This window comes from Propithecus coquereli, unplaced genomic scaffold, assembly GCF_000956105.1.
Source record: "Propithecus coquereli isolate 6110/MARCELLA unplaced genomic scaffold, Pcoq_1.0 Scaffold88, whole genome shotgun sequence".
Taxonomy (NCBI): domain Eukaryota; kingdom Metazoa; phylum Chordata; class Mammalia; order Primates; family Indriidae; genus Propithecus; species Propithecus coquereli.
The window spans coordinates 4,805,834-4,821,360 of record NW_012155062.1 but is presented as its reverse complement, the minus strand read 5'-3'; the positions used below and the strand labels follow the sequence as shown (position 1 = coordinate 4,821,360).

The 15,527-nt window shown below is 42.5% G+C and overlaps 1 protein-coding gene across 1 annotated transcript in view; it reads right to left on the bottom strand.

The window, feature by feature from the left end:
* Nucleotides 1-12,525, bottom strand: part of LMNB1 (lamin B1) — a 56,227-nt gene extending 43,702 nt beyond the window's left edge. The window contains exon 1 of the mRNA XM_012664324.1: nt 11,336-12,525. Within this exon, the coding sequence (XP_012519778.1) occupies nt 11,336-11,694 (359 nt within the window). The 5' untranslated portion in view covers nt 11,695-12,525. The remainder of the gene's footprint in view (nt 1-11,335) is intronic.
* Nucleotides 12,526-15,527: the final 3,002 nt, after the last annotated feature.

Below are 15,527 nucleotides of genomic sequence, written 5' to 3'. Positions count from 1 at the left end.
TATGATCAGTGATGACTACCATATTCAAATATGAACATAATACCGTGAGTGTTTAAAAGGAAAGGTGTGAAGGGGAACTTTCACTGACCTTCCGCTATGCAGTCGGTGATTTTCATCTGTTATCATCTCAGAACACCTCCCCCGAGTTTGGTTTTATAATCTCTTATTTTATAGATGAGAAAATGAGGATCACATCACACTCTTGGTAAGTGATGCAGTCAGAATTCAAAGCACTGAGCGACTAGAGTATCACACCTGTACTCTATAATTTTCCAGCAAAAACGAACGAAAAATCCTCAAGCACTTGGAAATGTTGTACTTTATATAAATTATATGAAATATGTGACTTCATCTAAGCAACTCAACCACAAAATGAGGAACCTTTTATTACAAAGCAGTTGAAGGTTTTACCACTTACAGTGCTTACTCTATTACCCCAGAGCCTCCTACTGCAGTCTGTTTATGACTTTTCTCATAAGTCATAAGCTTCCAGGTAGAAAAGTAATCAAGGGAAAATGTTTGCCCCCAAATAATTTACTAATGCTTAAAATCATTCCCTATTGGATTTTTTACACCAAATGTGCATGCACCAACATAATGTAACAGCATGAAGCCGTATCAAATAATTACTCCAAGTAGAGATCATAAATTCGATTCTCTATAGGGACTCATCACCTGATCATTTTAACTTAATTAAATGTGCCCCTGACTTAAGTCAAAGTAGAGCACTGGCACAACCTTCTCTTCTGCCTTAGGTACTTCTACCACCACTGATTGAGCCTCTGCTAATGAGATGTAGTAAAGAAGAGTTGTTATTAGACGTCAGATCTTTAGTACAGAAGAGATGTGCCAGATATTCCAATGTAGCTGCTCCCCTTCTCAAGATATAAATTTAAGTTTATATTGTATGTCTGCTATAACATATTAATACATATTTCTGAAAACTCTTGCATTCTGTACATATTAAAAATAACAGAGCAAATGCAAGAAATTATGTTAGAATAGATCACTCAAAACCTACACAGCTTTGAAACCAGAGCACCAGCAATAACATAAACAATAATTAGCAGCTCAGGAGATAACTTGGACAGGCCAGGCAGTTTAGTGTGGATATAGCTGTATCAAGAGATGCTTTTAACTGCATAAAAACAGAGTAGAAATGGTGGTTTGCAGGAATTAAGACAACAGGGAGCTCTGAACACAAGAATAAGACTGGCTAAAAGAGCAAAGCTAGGCATACACCTCTCTTGGAGATAGAACCCTGGGCACAGACATTTACTTTTAATTTTCTTAAAGCTGAAAGCAGAGTTGAGGGCTTTCTTCCCTTCTGAAGATTATTACTGTACTCTTGCTATTCTGGCTCCCCTTTACTAGGATTTACTAGGAAAGGGTACATATAAATCAATACAATTTCCCATTATAATATCATTTCTCTATTTACCAGTCACATATGAGCTAACTGGTATTACAGAAGCATTTGTAGCAGAATGTACTGAAATACTTTAAATACCAAAAACTGATCTAAACTAAACTGTAACATATGACTACTGAAAGCACAAGGAGGAAAAAAATATGTATTATGAAGACAACAGGGCAAAGTCAACAATGTCCCACTGTCATCTAGATATGGAGATAAATACCAAAGGAGCACTGAAAATAGCTGAAGGTAATCTTTTTCAAGAGAAGTCTTGGAGAACTCCCGAGTCCTTAAATCATGCATACATACACACATATATTGCTAGACAGTCATAGGTTTTGTTTTTTTTTCAAGGCACATACTAGAAAAATCTGAATCAAGGAAGTCAGAGACAATTTCCCCAAGGAAATCAACACTCAGTGGAGACCTGAGGGATGAGTACAAGTCAATGCACTGATGAGAGAAATCCAAAGGAAATCCCACATGCAAAGGCCCATTTTAGGAGGAGCGTGGTCAAGGACTGAATTAAGGGTTTCACGGTTAGAGGGGAATAAGCAAGTTCAAGTATGGTATGGGATGAAGCTGCAGTGTCAAGACAGGCCAGCCCATGTAGAAAAGAACTTTTAGGATAGGTTGACCTGAGCAAATACATCCTAATTTGACCAGGACAATTTCCATTTACGCCAGTTGTCCCTGAATAATTATTAATAGCTCCCTCTTGACACACAGAAGTATCCCAATTTGGATGGCAAATTATATGTTCATCCTACTATTAGGTAGTATTAAGGATTTTAGTCTTTATCCTAGAAGCTACTAAAGTGTTTTAAGCAAAGGGGGTGAAATGATCACATTTTTAGTACAGAATCTCAGAAGGATAAGTGTTCTGGTCCCCCAGCCAATGTTTTGTTAAAACAACATAGAGTAAGAATTAACTGTAAATCAACCTTTAAGAATGTCTCCTCTTTACTGCCAACATTCTTGAACAAGTGTTTTAAACTCATGACTCTTTCCTCTCACTGTCCCTCAATTACGGCCAGTGGCTTTGCTCCTCCACTACTTGTCACTAACATAAGGCTCTCCTCACAGTCAACGATCATCTCCCAGGCAAAGACAATGGTTACTTTTTAGGCTTTGTCAAACTGAAAAATAATCTCCTCAGTCCACGACTCAACTCTCTTTTCCTGCCTCTCTATTACTTATCATCTCCAGTGTGGGTTTTCCTTCCTCTACCTAGTCCTCTTATGTAGACATTTTCCACGTCTTTGAGTACTCCAAATTGCCAGTTGACATCTCCACCTAAAAGTCCAACACATACACCACTAACCCTGAGTAGGGGCCTCCAAACCTGTTCTTTACCCACCAATCTGTTAAGAAGCAACACTGTCTACCCAGGTACTCAGGCATGGAAGCAAACATCCTAGACTCCTTATTCTCCCCAAACCCTATGCTCAGTATCTCTTAAATCTACTTTCTCTCCTTTCTCACTACCTATCTCAGTTCAAGGGCTGCCTCATTACTCCCCAGGCATCCTTACAAAGTGTTATTACCTCTACTCTTTTTTCCCTCCACAGCACAGCCAGACTGATCATGTCATTCTTCCGCCTGAAATTCTTAAGGATCCTCAGTACCTAAAATGTAATCCTCCCTTACCCTACATATATGGCTCCAGTATTATGAATTATTTGACATTCAGCACAACTCCCGCTCCTAACATTTTCTATTTAGAAGTAAATTCCTACTTACCTCCCAATACATGGCTCAGACATCATCACCTCCCCAATTCCCCTGGGAGGTCTTTCAAAATTTCAAGGCTCCTAGACTGCCTTAGGTGGCAGTCTGCGTCTCCATAGTACCACGTGGATACTGCTATCACAGCACTTAATACATTTTATTAGTGTGCTACATTTATAGTATCACAATACCATAGCGTTGGTTTTCTGCCTTCCCCACTAGACTGTAAGCAACTTGACAATGGGAACTTAGCATTTCACCTATCCCCAGCATCTGGTTCAAAGCCTGGCATAAAGTACCTGTTCCACAAAAATACATTTAGAATAAAACGGAAAGAACATATCTGTCATGAATAGTCAAGATTTATTTTGAGGTTTTAATTTTTTTTAAATTATTAAGTCATGGAGTAAGGTAGGAAAGGAGCTTTTCAAGAAGGAACAAAAGATAAAAGGTCTCTCTCAGTAATTCATCTTCACACTTTCATTAGCAAATGAGGCCCTCAGTATTTCAAAGAGCTGTTTCAATTACTGCACCCTGCTGAAAAAGCCTAAATTACCTCCCTGGAGGCTATGAAATATAAATGTGAAAAACACACATCTAGTACCATTTCCAAAAGTAGCACCCAAAGGGATCTAAAAATCAACTGTCCTGTGTAAGACTTCAAGTCCCAAGCACAGGTGACAGTGCTCTGTGAGCCTGTTTCCTGCAGGTAAATCAGAATAATGCCTGCAGAACAACACTATTGTTCAAAATTAGTTGCTTAAATCAGATGATTCAAGACACCATCTAGCAGTAAAAGTGCTAATTATATTATCATCAATAAATCCAAATAGAGGTCGGGTGCAGTGGCTCACGCCTGTAATCCTAGCACTCTGGGAGGCCGAGGTGGGAGGATCTCTTGAGCTCAGGAGTTTGAGACCAGCCTGAGCAAGAGTGAGACCCTGTTTCTACTAAAAATAGAAAGAAATTAGCCGGACAACTAAAAATGGAAAAAATTGGCTGGGAGTGGTGGTGCGCGCCTGTATTTCCAGCTACTTGGGAGGCTGAGGCAGGAGGATCGCTTGAGCCCAGGAGTCTGAGGTTGCTGTGAGCTAGGCTGATGCCACCGCACTCTAGCCCGGGCAACAAAGCGAGACTCTGTCTCAAAAAAAAAAAACTCGAAAGAACCTCCAGAAATTAATATTAAATTCCTCCAAACAGGAAATGGATAGATACTCATCCACTGGTTGGTGGTATCAAAAATTGGTACAACTGTAATTTTACCAATTTTACAATGGTTAATATTTAACCAGTAAATTAGGTGACACTTAACTAGTAATTTAACCTAACACCTAAAAAATAAATAAAAAGAAATTGAACTCCTCTCCTCACTCCTCCCTGCATTAAAAAAAACCTGAAAATCTGACAGTTTAATTACTTATGACCTGCTTCCTAGATTTTAACACACTGATTCCAGGGGTTTGGGCCTTCCAATCAAACCCTTCCCTTAAAAATTAAAGTAATATTTAACACTAAGTTTTATAGCTCTTTTTTTTCCTTTGAGACAGGGTCTTGCTCTGTTGCCCATGGCTCACTGCAACCTCCAACTCCTGGGCTCAAGTGATTCTCCTGCTTCAGCCTCCTAAGTAGCTAGGACTAGAGGCGTGCCACACCACACCCAGGTCATTTTTTTTTTTTAATAGAGATGGGGTCTCACTATGCTACCCAGGCTGATCTCAAACTCCTGGCCTCAAGCAATCCTCCGCCTCAGCCTCCCAAAGTGCTGGGATTACCAGCATGACACACTGTGCACGGCCATATAGGTCTTACATTAAGGCCAAGGGGTGTATATTATCTACTTGCAACCAGGGCAAAACCAGTACATTTAAAAAATGACAAAGTAATACATAAGATGATTAAGGTTTTTGTTTTTCAATTAATCACCCTATGTATAATGAAAACTCCCTAAAGCAGATTAGCATTTTTTATTATTTTAGGTCTGAAAACCAAAGAACATGAATGTTAAAACCCTACAGATGTCATTTAACCTTATAAGCATTTCCTAAATTTCATTCTATCTATGACCAAAATATGTAGAAAGCCAACAGAATAAATATATAGTAAGTTCAAATACATAGTAAACCCCCATCCCCACGGAAAAGAGAGCTTATATTTACATATCAATATGCTATGTGATTTGAGCAAATGATAAGCTAGAAAAAAGTCTGAGTTTCATTTTTCATAACTCTTCCTAAGATTCAGAAAACTACTACTTACTCTTTATCCCAATTATACAGATAAGGAAAGACAGACTCAAAGACTTAAAAAGTACCTGCTCAGTCACAAGAATGAAGTTGGAACTTCTCATGTAGTGCTTCGCTTAATACCACCCTATCGCAGGCTAATGTGCTTTACAGTGTCCCATTTTATACTTATTAGCAGCACACCAGTGTCTTTGTACAGCTTTTTTTTTTCTTTTGGTAAAGAAGGGGTCTCACTATGTTGCCTAGGCTGGTCTCAAACTGTCAAGTGATCCCTCTGGCCTTTGTCTCCCAAAGCACTGGGATTGCAGGCGTGAGCCACTGTGCCAACCTATATGCATTTTTTAATGAAAACACACAAATCCAAATTTCCCATTAGCAATTTCCTTACTAGGCCGGGTGCAGTGGCTCATGCTTGAGGCCAAGAGTTAGAGACCAGCCTAGGCAATATAGCAAGACCCCCGCCTCTACAAAAAAATTTTTTAAAAATTAGCCAGGCATAGTGGCATGCACCCCATAGGCCCAGCTACTCATAAGGCAGAGGCAGGAGGATCACCTGAACCCAGGAGTTTGAGGTTACAGTGAGCTATGACCACACCACTGCACTCCAGCCTAGGCAAGAGCAAGAATCAGAAGTTTCCTTACTAATGCAGTGATAAATCAACGTCAGAGGAACTCTGTTTTCCCCAAAGGAATATAATATGTAGGCTTAATCCCTAAACCTCAAATCCATTCTCCTCAAAGTGGCAATGCTTGGAGATGGAGGTAGAAAGTCTACAAATCTTCAGCTCCAACTGTACCATGAAAAAATACAATCGGCATTACACTTTAATATTCTATTTGGTGAAAAAAGCCTTTTATTTTCATAAAGTAAGTTATTTTTGGCCAGGCATGGTGGCTCATGCCTATAATCCTGGCATGCTGGGAGGCCAAGTGGGAGGACCACTTGAGGTCAGGAGTTCAAGATCAGTCTGAACAAGAGCAAGACCGCCATCTCTACAAAAAATTAGCCTGGCGTGGTGGTACCTGTCTGCAGGTGGATTGCCTGAGCCCAGGAGTTTGAGGTTGCAGTGAGCTATGGTCATGCCACTGCACTTTAGCCCAAGAGACAGAGCAAGACCCTGTCTCAGACAAAAAAGAAAAAAAAGGTTATTTTAAAAAGAAGGGCCATTTGTTTTAAAAAGTTAAAAAATTTTGCTTAAATAACAAAAGTTTTATATAATATCTCAAAGATTAATTTGAAAACACTGGCCTTGAGGCCTAACATCTATTATGCATTAAACTGTATTTCTTGGAACATCCTTTTTAAGTTTTTTTTTAAATGAGGGGACAGTAAATTCACTTGCTCAGCATATCAAACAATCCTACAGTATCTATTATATTAGTTATATATTAGTAAACTCCTATCACCACTTTCCTAATTAACTCATAGGACTCAGAAAGAGAAACTTTAGGGTTAATTTGGCAGCTTTTCAAACTTTAATATCTATCATAAACCAAATGAATAAAAGACAACTTCTAGAATCTGGTAAGTCAAGTGAACTTCTTAGAAGTCAATTTAAACATACAAATTCACAATCTTTTATCCGCACTTTCAGAGTTTTAACACCTAAAATTTTCATCAACTTGTTTGGTGGCAAAACCTGACCTGAATGGATGGATGTAAGGCTTTTTTTAGTATGCCTGTCTTTCTTCACTTACTATGACTATTAATACCTTTCCCTGCAAAAACGTTTCATGATGGAGGGCTACCCCAGACCCCACTGGGGGTATCATACACAGTATGTGCATTGTATTACCTTCCTAAAATTGCAATTGCTTTTACTTCCAAAGCACATCTGGCAACCAGGGTTTTACATAAAAGATTGTGAACCAATATCACTGAAGTAGCAAAATGTATAAATCCACAAAATCAGTTATTGAAGACTGATGAACATACTTAATTTTCTGTTATATACAGCTTTCCCACATAGTTAATAGTAAAATTCTGAAATAAGTCAATTTTTCTTTAATTTTTGTTTAAAGCATTAACTGATGGCACTCATCATCATTCTTAGAAACTGTTTCCCAAAAAAAGCTTCCAGTAAAATATAATTATACTTGGACTCAATCAGAGTAACTGTATCTTAGATATGAGATCTGCTTTCCCGTGGATCCAGAGGCCACCTGCATGGAAGTTGTTGCCAAATTCTCTACAGCAGGACCAAGTATCTCCATGAATTCTTCTGTCTCTGAAGTATCTAGTGTGATGAACAACCAAAATAAACTAAGTAATTCTGGAATCTACAATTCTCTCAAGACTGATTTCTTAATCTAAATCCACCTAAATGATGATTATACCTAATTAAAAACATTCAGGCTCCAAATAAAGAATTGAATACAGAAAATTATCTTTAAACAAATACAAAAACTAAATGGACCCAAAGAAGACAATAAAACATTGCTTCCATTTCATTTTCGCCCTTATAACCCAGTTATTGTCTAAAAAAAAAAAAAAAAAAAAACTAATTTCCAACATGATGGGTTACTAAGCACAGGCATTAGCCTCCCCACCAGACTCTAATAAAAAGGCAGTAAAGTATACAACATGGAATAAATCCATAGCACCAACGTCAACAGAAAAGGGATCGACAGCAGACATTTCAACAAATTTATAGAACACGAAATACAGATATAAGTATGTATCACAGACTATGCACACAGGAGGCTGCAGGGGAAAGTGAGGCAGGCCAATATGGAGGGATTAACTGATGGAACAGCTTTGTACTTGGCCCTCCTCAGCTCCCCTTAGCTTAACTGCAGGCTCACTAGCAAGTTGGCTAACAGCACATCCCACTCAAATATAAAAAGGCCATAATTTGTTCTCCCATTCAGAAGAAAAGGGGAGGAGCTACCTGAACAACAGCAGCAGGAATACTCAACCAATACCTAGTCCTTCATTTGCAAATGTAGACAAAGATTACCGGACAAAAATCAGCAGTAAGAAAAAGAGCAAACCAAACAAAAAGAACATGTGACCAGGGAGGAAAAACAGATATTCTAATTAACAGAAGGGAAGTTTAAAGAAAAAACTAAAAGCTTTCAGGAAGGGGGGGAAAAAAACAATTAACAACAAAAGAAAATAACTGGCATTTTTAGACAGACATTAAAAACCCTGGATGTCAGGAGATAATGGAGCAAAATACTTCCCAAGTTCTGGAAAAATGTTAAACTATTTATTAATAGTATTCTATACCTAGCACTAATGTCAATTAAGCATGAGAAAAAGTTATTTTCAGACACACAGGACTCAGAAAATTTATCTCCTGCCATCTTTTCTGAATAAACTACTTAAGAATGTTCTCCAACAAAATTAAAGAAGAAATCAAGGAAAAGGAAAATATGTGATCCAAGAGGAAACTGTCTTAGGTAAATTTCAGGATATCAGGGCAAAGCATATCTTAAGAGCAGAGAACTCCAGGAAAGAAAGTAGACTCAGGTCACAAATATTACAATTATGTATCTTCAAAACGTTTACAGATTTGCAGAAGGCAAATTTTTCTTACAAGAAAAATAAAATGCTATTTAGAAACAAACTGTACAAGAAAAGTCATGATCCAAATACAAAGCAAACTAAAATGTTTTCAGCAATTGATAGTATGTTAGAAAAGAGAATACATCTAGTCCTGAGAATAGGAATACACGTACAATAGCACAAAACCTAAGAAAAATATAATCCCAAAACATTACTTGATACCTCAGAATATTTTCAATTGTCAACTCCTCAGACAGGCCTTCCTTAATCACACTATCCCTTCACTGTGCTTTATTTTTATTCCCCGAGGATCAATTATTACTTAAATTATATCATATATATTATTTCATTGATTCTAATACACACATTCTTCTCACTTTTTAACCCTGCCGAAACCAGCATGCATTTTACAATCCATACACTTACAAGTACTATCAGCCAGGTGGCAGCCTTGTTACTGTGTGAAAAACCTTCAGTGGCTAACTCCTAGAAAAATATAAAACCACCAGTATCAAAATGCTTCAGACCAGATAAAAGATGATACGTATTTGCTTGTTGGTATACATCTCAGAAACATAAACAGTAATTTTCTTTTTAATCTTTGTATCCTCTACACGATGTGACAGCGACGGGAACACACCAGATACTTGATCTGTGTTACATTTTAACATCTTTGAAATCAGGACGGGTCCTACAGAATGGATCCTACATAGTTGGCCCTGATGTTTTCTTCTTCTAAATGGTACACATAATAGCAAGTGTTATAAGCAACAGTATCTTAGATTTGAAGAAATTCAGTAGCAAAAATTTGGAGGAAAATGTAGATAATAGCGTGAGTGATGGACCCCTCATTTCAAAAGATGATACCAAGAGTTGGTAAATCCAAGAAACAGAAACATAAGCATAGTATCATTTTTGAGTTATAGAACTAAATATCCAAGAAAATAAAAACAAGAAGGGATAATTATGATTGTCTTCTGGAAAGTGGCAGTGGTTTTCATTTTTCACTATAAGCCAGCCTATCCTGTTTTATTTTTACCACGTGCACATACTTTTTTACGAACCGTTTTTAAAATATTTGCTAGAAGGGGAAATAGAAATAGACACACACACACACACACACACACACACACACACACACGTCACATAAAGACTGTGACAGAGACATTCACACAGATACAGAAAGACATCCAGGGGAAATCAGAGTCAAAGTAAGAATAAGGCACCTCCAGAAATTTCAACTGGCAGCGGCGACAGACACCATGAATTCAGGACCCAAACTTAGCAAATCTCTAAAGCATGACATCAACACTTGGTGCCTATTGATGACAATTATGCAGCTTTTGCTCATCAGAAAGTCTACGTAAGGTCAGCAAAGGTGTGCAAGTTTATCCTGTTGCCCCAGACTGCAAGCTCACACCCCCTTAGGTGAAATACTTACAAGCTAGCTCTCCCTCGCTCAAACACTCGACATGTGCTTACTTTCAGAACAATGACAGACGTGGGGACTTAAGCATGGTCTCTACCCGAAAACCCGACATATTATTAAGGGAAGGCAACAGCTGGGGAGGGGGACCACTGCCTGAGAGGTAGGTGATCCGCGACTCCAAGAACCGTGGCCGCGACATGCACAAACCCAGCTTTCGGAATCCCCTGCGCAGGAGCACCCAAGGGCCCGCGCCTGTCCTCGCAGAAAGACAGGACACCTCTCCCAAGAAAAAGCTAACCATCTGAAAACCTCACGTGCCCCGGACGGGCTGTAGGCGCGCACTTCAAACCCCTTCCCGCCCTCCCCGCCCAAGGCAGGCGCAGAACGATCGCAAAATGTCACAGGGCCAAGACTGAGCGCGCCAAAGCGGGACCCACCCCCGGAGACGCGGCTGCTCCGGGCCAGTCCCTCCCCTTCCTCCCGCGCAGAGCTCATTCATTCTTGAGGCGGGCAGCCCGTCCTCCCCGGCTGGCCTTGCCTGCCCCGCAAATCCACCAGACGCTTTGTCTCCGGCCGGCCGGAAACCGGGGCGCGCACTCAAGCACGCGCCCGAGCTCAGCACCCCGCACCTGGGCCCTGCGGGGCCGCCCCGCCGCCTCTTTGCGCGGGAGAGCCCGTTTCGGTCCCCGCGTCCGGGATCCGAGGTCCGAAGCCGGAGCTCCTTCTTGGCAGCCCCGGACGCGCACTTCGTCCGGCCCTCTGGGTATCCAGGACGGAGACCCGGCATCACGGCCCTCATGACTACAACTCGAGCCGCCTCCGCGCCCCCTGCCCCGCCATGAACCCCAGATTCTTTCCCCTCTCCGGAGACGGAGACCCTGCTCCTTCTGAAGCACTCTGGCGCCCCGGCCACAGCTCTCCCTCCCCAGAGCGGAACCCCGGGGAGCCCGCTGCGCCCCCGCCCCTCCCAGCGAGCGCCAACGCGGCCGCCAAAGACCACTCACTTGAGGAGCAGCTGGTCGTGCTCGGCCTTGCACTTGCCCAGCTCGATCTGCAGCTTGGCGCGCTCGCGGGCCGTGTCGTCGAGCGCGCGGCGCGCGTCGGCCAGCTCGGTCTCGTAGAGCGCCTTGAGGCCGGTGAGCTCGCGGCCGCGCACCTCCTCGCGCTCCGTCACCTGCAGCTGCAGCGCGCTGTTCTCCGTCTCCAGGCTGCGCACCTTGTCGATGTACACCGCCAGGCGGTCGTTGAGCTCGCGCAGCTCCTCCTTCTCCTGCAGCCGCGACAGCCGCGTGGGGCTCAGCGGCGTGGAGGGGCCGCCCGCGCGGCTGCCGGTCCGCGGCGGCACGGGGGTCGCGGTCGCCATGGTGGGCGGCGGGGGAGTGGAGCGGCGGAGCCGCGGGCAGCACTGGGACGAAACCGGACCAAAGGCACAAACCTGCGACCTGCGCTCGCGTGCGGAGGCCGGCGATGGAGGCAGCGGAGAAGCACCTGGGATGGCGGGAGCGGCACAAAGGGCAAAGGGGGAGGACCGCAAATCAATCAATCGGCTGTAAAATGCCCTTTGTAGGAAAACACGCACGCACACACGCGGGAAGATGCGAAGCGAGGGTGACCGAGAGGCCGAGCAGGATGCGCGCCGCCGCCGAGTCTCCTGCCCTCAGCACTTTGTTTCCTCGCAGGCTGCGCGGAGCGGCGGGGGGGGGGGGCCGCGAGGGGCGGGCAGGAGGCGAGCCGAGGGGGGCGGAGGTGGCGCGGGCCGCGGCGCCGCACTCCCCAACATGGCGGCGCCTCCGCGTGACCGCCCCCGGCCAATGAGGAGCGGACCGCGCGCTCCTGCGGCTCGGGGGCCGGGCCTGTAAATTTAAAATCGAGCCCTCGGGCAACCGTCGGCTCGTCGCGCCGGGCTGGGCGTGGCCGGGTCTGGACTGAGGGCAGCGGGGAGGGGCGGCCGGCACTGCTGTCCTCTCGGCCCTGGGCCCAACGCTCTCCGGGGCCTCCCGCCGCCCCGCAGGGACCCCTGGAGGGGCCGGGCCTGCGAATGGCGGGAAGGAGCCCGGGGGTTTCCGGGGCGGATCTGCGCCGCCGCCCACACCCGGCGGTTCAGGGAAATTCAAATGTAAACGTCCCTAACAGACACTGGCGAAACTCGCTGAGGCCCGGACGTCCGCGGTGTTGTAACCTTATCCTTCGCCCCACGGGAGGGCTCGGGAAACTGGCCTCCTGGCTGCGCCGCTGTGGCGTTACGTAACGGACGCTCGAGTCCGAGGTTCAAAGCTCAGTGCTTGCTGGTTCCAAGCGCAAGTCTTTATTTTTCTCTCGGATGGAAAACGGTGTATCAAAACGCCTCCTTCCCATGAAATTGAGATAATGTGCCTTGAAGCCGACAGAGTTATCACAGAATAAACCAGCAGCCCTGACTTTTAATCATGCTGATGGGCGGTCCCAATCCGTTTGTTTCTTAACAATTTAAGGGTTTGTAAAATCAAAAACAGTTCACAAACGATTAACATGTGACCGTGAGTAAATAGCATAAACTGTTGTCATACTTCATTAAAATCAGATGCATAAAAATCTGAACTTGTGAAAATTTAAGTTGAAATACGTTTTTGATTTAAAAGGGGGCCCCCAAGTTGTCATGTGGCAGCTATTAATATTTCTAATATAAAGTTCATTAATCCCCTTGAAATGTTTTTAACTTTTAGGCTAGCGTTTATTGGGACTTACTGTGTACCCTGCGCTGGGATTTTCATGGACTATCCATCCGTCTTCACCACCGCCCTATGGTGTGGGAATTGTATTATCTCTCAAAATGCATCCATTTTATACATGAATTTCCTGCAGGCCACCTAGCAGGCGACAGGACTGCGTTTGAACCCAGGGTTCTAATTGACTTGAGAGTCTGGCCCTTACCTATAACCTTAACTGGACGGCCACCTCACAACCTATGAGGAATGCATCTGTAATTAAAGGTTAGTTACCTTAATAGTGGCGGCAATGGAGACCAGGATGTTCTTTAACTATTAATCAAGTCGTATGTGAGAATTAGTGAAGAGCACTGGGCAGCGTATTCATCCTAGGTGAATTTCTGGCACTCTGATGATACTCTCCTTATTAATAGTTCTATTTCCTGTCGTTTTCTAAAATACTTTCTTCCTTAACCTCATTGGGAATTAAAGAGTTGAAAATCTTAGATTTTAAGTATTCAGATAATCTTGCTAACTTAAAAAAAATCATAAAAATCTATATTACTGGCCAGGCACAGTGGCATGGGCCTGTAGTCCCCGTGACTAGGGAGGCTGAGGTGTAAGGATCCCTTGAGCCCTTTGAGCCCAGGAGTTGTAGGCCAGCCTCGGCAACATAGCAAGACCCCATCTCTAAAAAAGGAAAAAAAAAAATAAAAATTACTGATGAGGAAATGAGGCCTAAGAAGATGAGTGCTGGGTCCAGGGCTGTGGAATCAGGATTGAAATGTAAATCTGCTTGATCCCCTTCACTGAGGCCCTTTCCACTGTGACGGATTGGGACGGTCAATCCATTGCTCTTACGGTTTTCATTCCTCACTCCCCTTTACCTCAGTCTTTCAAAAATATTTGGAAATTTTCTTTTTATTATTTTTTTCTTTTATTATTTCCTGTCCATTTTTGAAGTTTTAAGACTGTACGTGAAGTGATTTCAGCAATGATTTCTATTGCTCTCAACCCCATGGAGATTTCTCTTGGTAAGAGTCCCTCAGTCTTCAGATTCTTTAAGGAGGCACACGTTATTTCCTATTATCTGAAACAACAAATACATTGGAGTCAGACAGTTGAGGATTTATAACTTTAAGGAAGTTATTCCTTGGTTTCCTCTTGGGGAAATGGGAATGATTCCTACCTTGCAGGGAGTTTGTAAAGTTTTAATAAAATAATATACGCAACGTGTTAGACATATGTGATGGCTAAATAGTAACTCTTACTAATAGTAATCACGAGTCTCCAATCAAAGCAATCAAAAAGAATGGAAAATCTCTTAGCCTTAGAATTAGGCAATTGTGCACATTATTGGTCAGGTACTTTACTAAATGTACACCTCCCTTATTCTCTGGGTTTTTCCCATACCTATCTCTGTAGCTGGATTATGGCCTATTTGTTCCGTTCTTCCATACTCTTTCATAATGAGTTGGTCTAGCCCTTTTCATTCAAATAATTCCTAAAATCTTATCACCTTCCAAGTTTCCCCCAATGAATTAGCAGAGAAGTAACAAATTGTGTGTAAGTTTGGTAACGATACTGCATTTACTAGGATAGTGGTGATTCAAATATCCTGTCTTGTTTTTGCCATAAACCTTTAATTACTTGTCAGGGCACATGTTCTTTAGGCCTTATACAGCCCCACCAAGCCTCAACATGCCATACAACTGTTTCCCTCTTCCATACTTCTACAATACACAGCCACCTCACTGCATACAGAGAACTTTATTGATATTTGTCCTACTTTATGTAGGTTATTTGGATCTGGGACAGAAAAATATATAGGATACCTAAGAGGTCTGGGCAGAAGCGGCCAGATTAGGATGGGAGTGGGAAGACAGGAAGTGAGGAGGAAAGACTGAAAGCTAGCAGTAACCCACTTTTGCCCCAGCAGAAGGGAGTGACAGCTGGCAGATAGCTGAGTATATATCGCAAACAAATGGGATAGCTAGGCCTGTAATACAAAATGAAACAAAAAATTGCTAAATGGTATCTCTTCAATATATATTTGCTAAATGAATGAATGAAGAAATAAACAAATACATAGACCTCTACTGGGCCAGTTTGTTTCACTTAATTTACTTTGTAAAATTGATACTTTCTCCAGATATCATAAAAGTATAATAATAAATCATGTTTCAGAAGATCAAATGACTATCCAGAATCTTTCCCAACTCTGATTTTGACTTTTGTGTTTTCAAAAAAAAAAAAGCTTAGGACTTTTAAAATATGTTCATCATCTTTAATAGGACTGTTCTCCTAACAGGGCCGCCTGACATTTATATATGCTCAAAATTGTTTTCCAAATATACTTGTTAAGATCTGGACATTTGGCAATAATAGGATTGGGGGAGTCATTTTCTTTTAACTCAGTAGTTCTGTCTTACTTAATGGCTCAGTCAAAAGGAAAGAGCAATTTGCACTCTTGCATTTTAGTTTTCTTTCATGCCAAAATATGGTCATAACA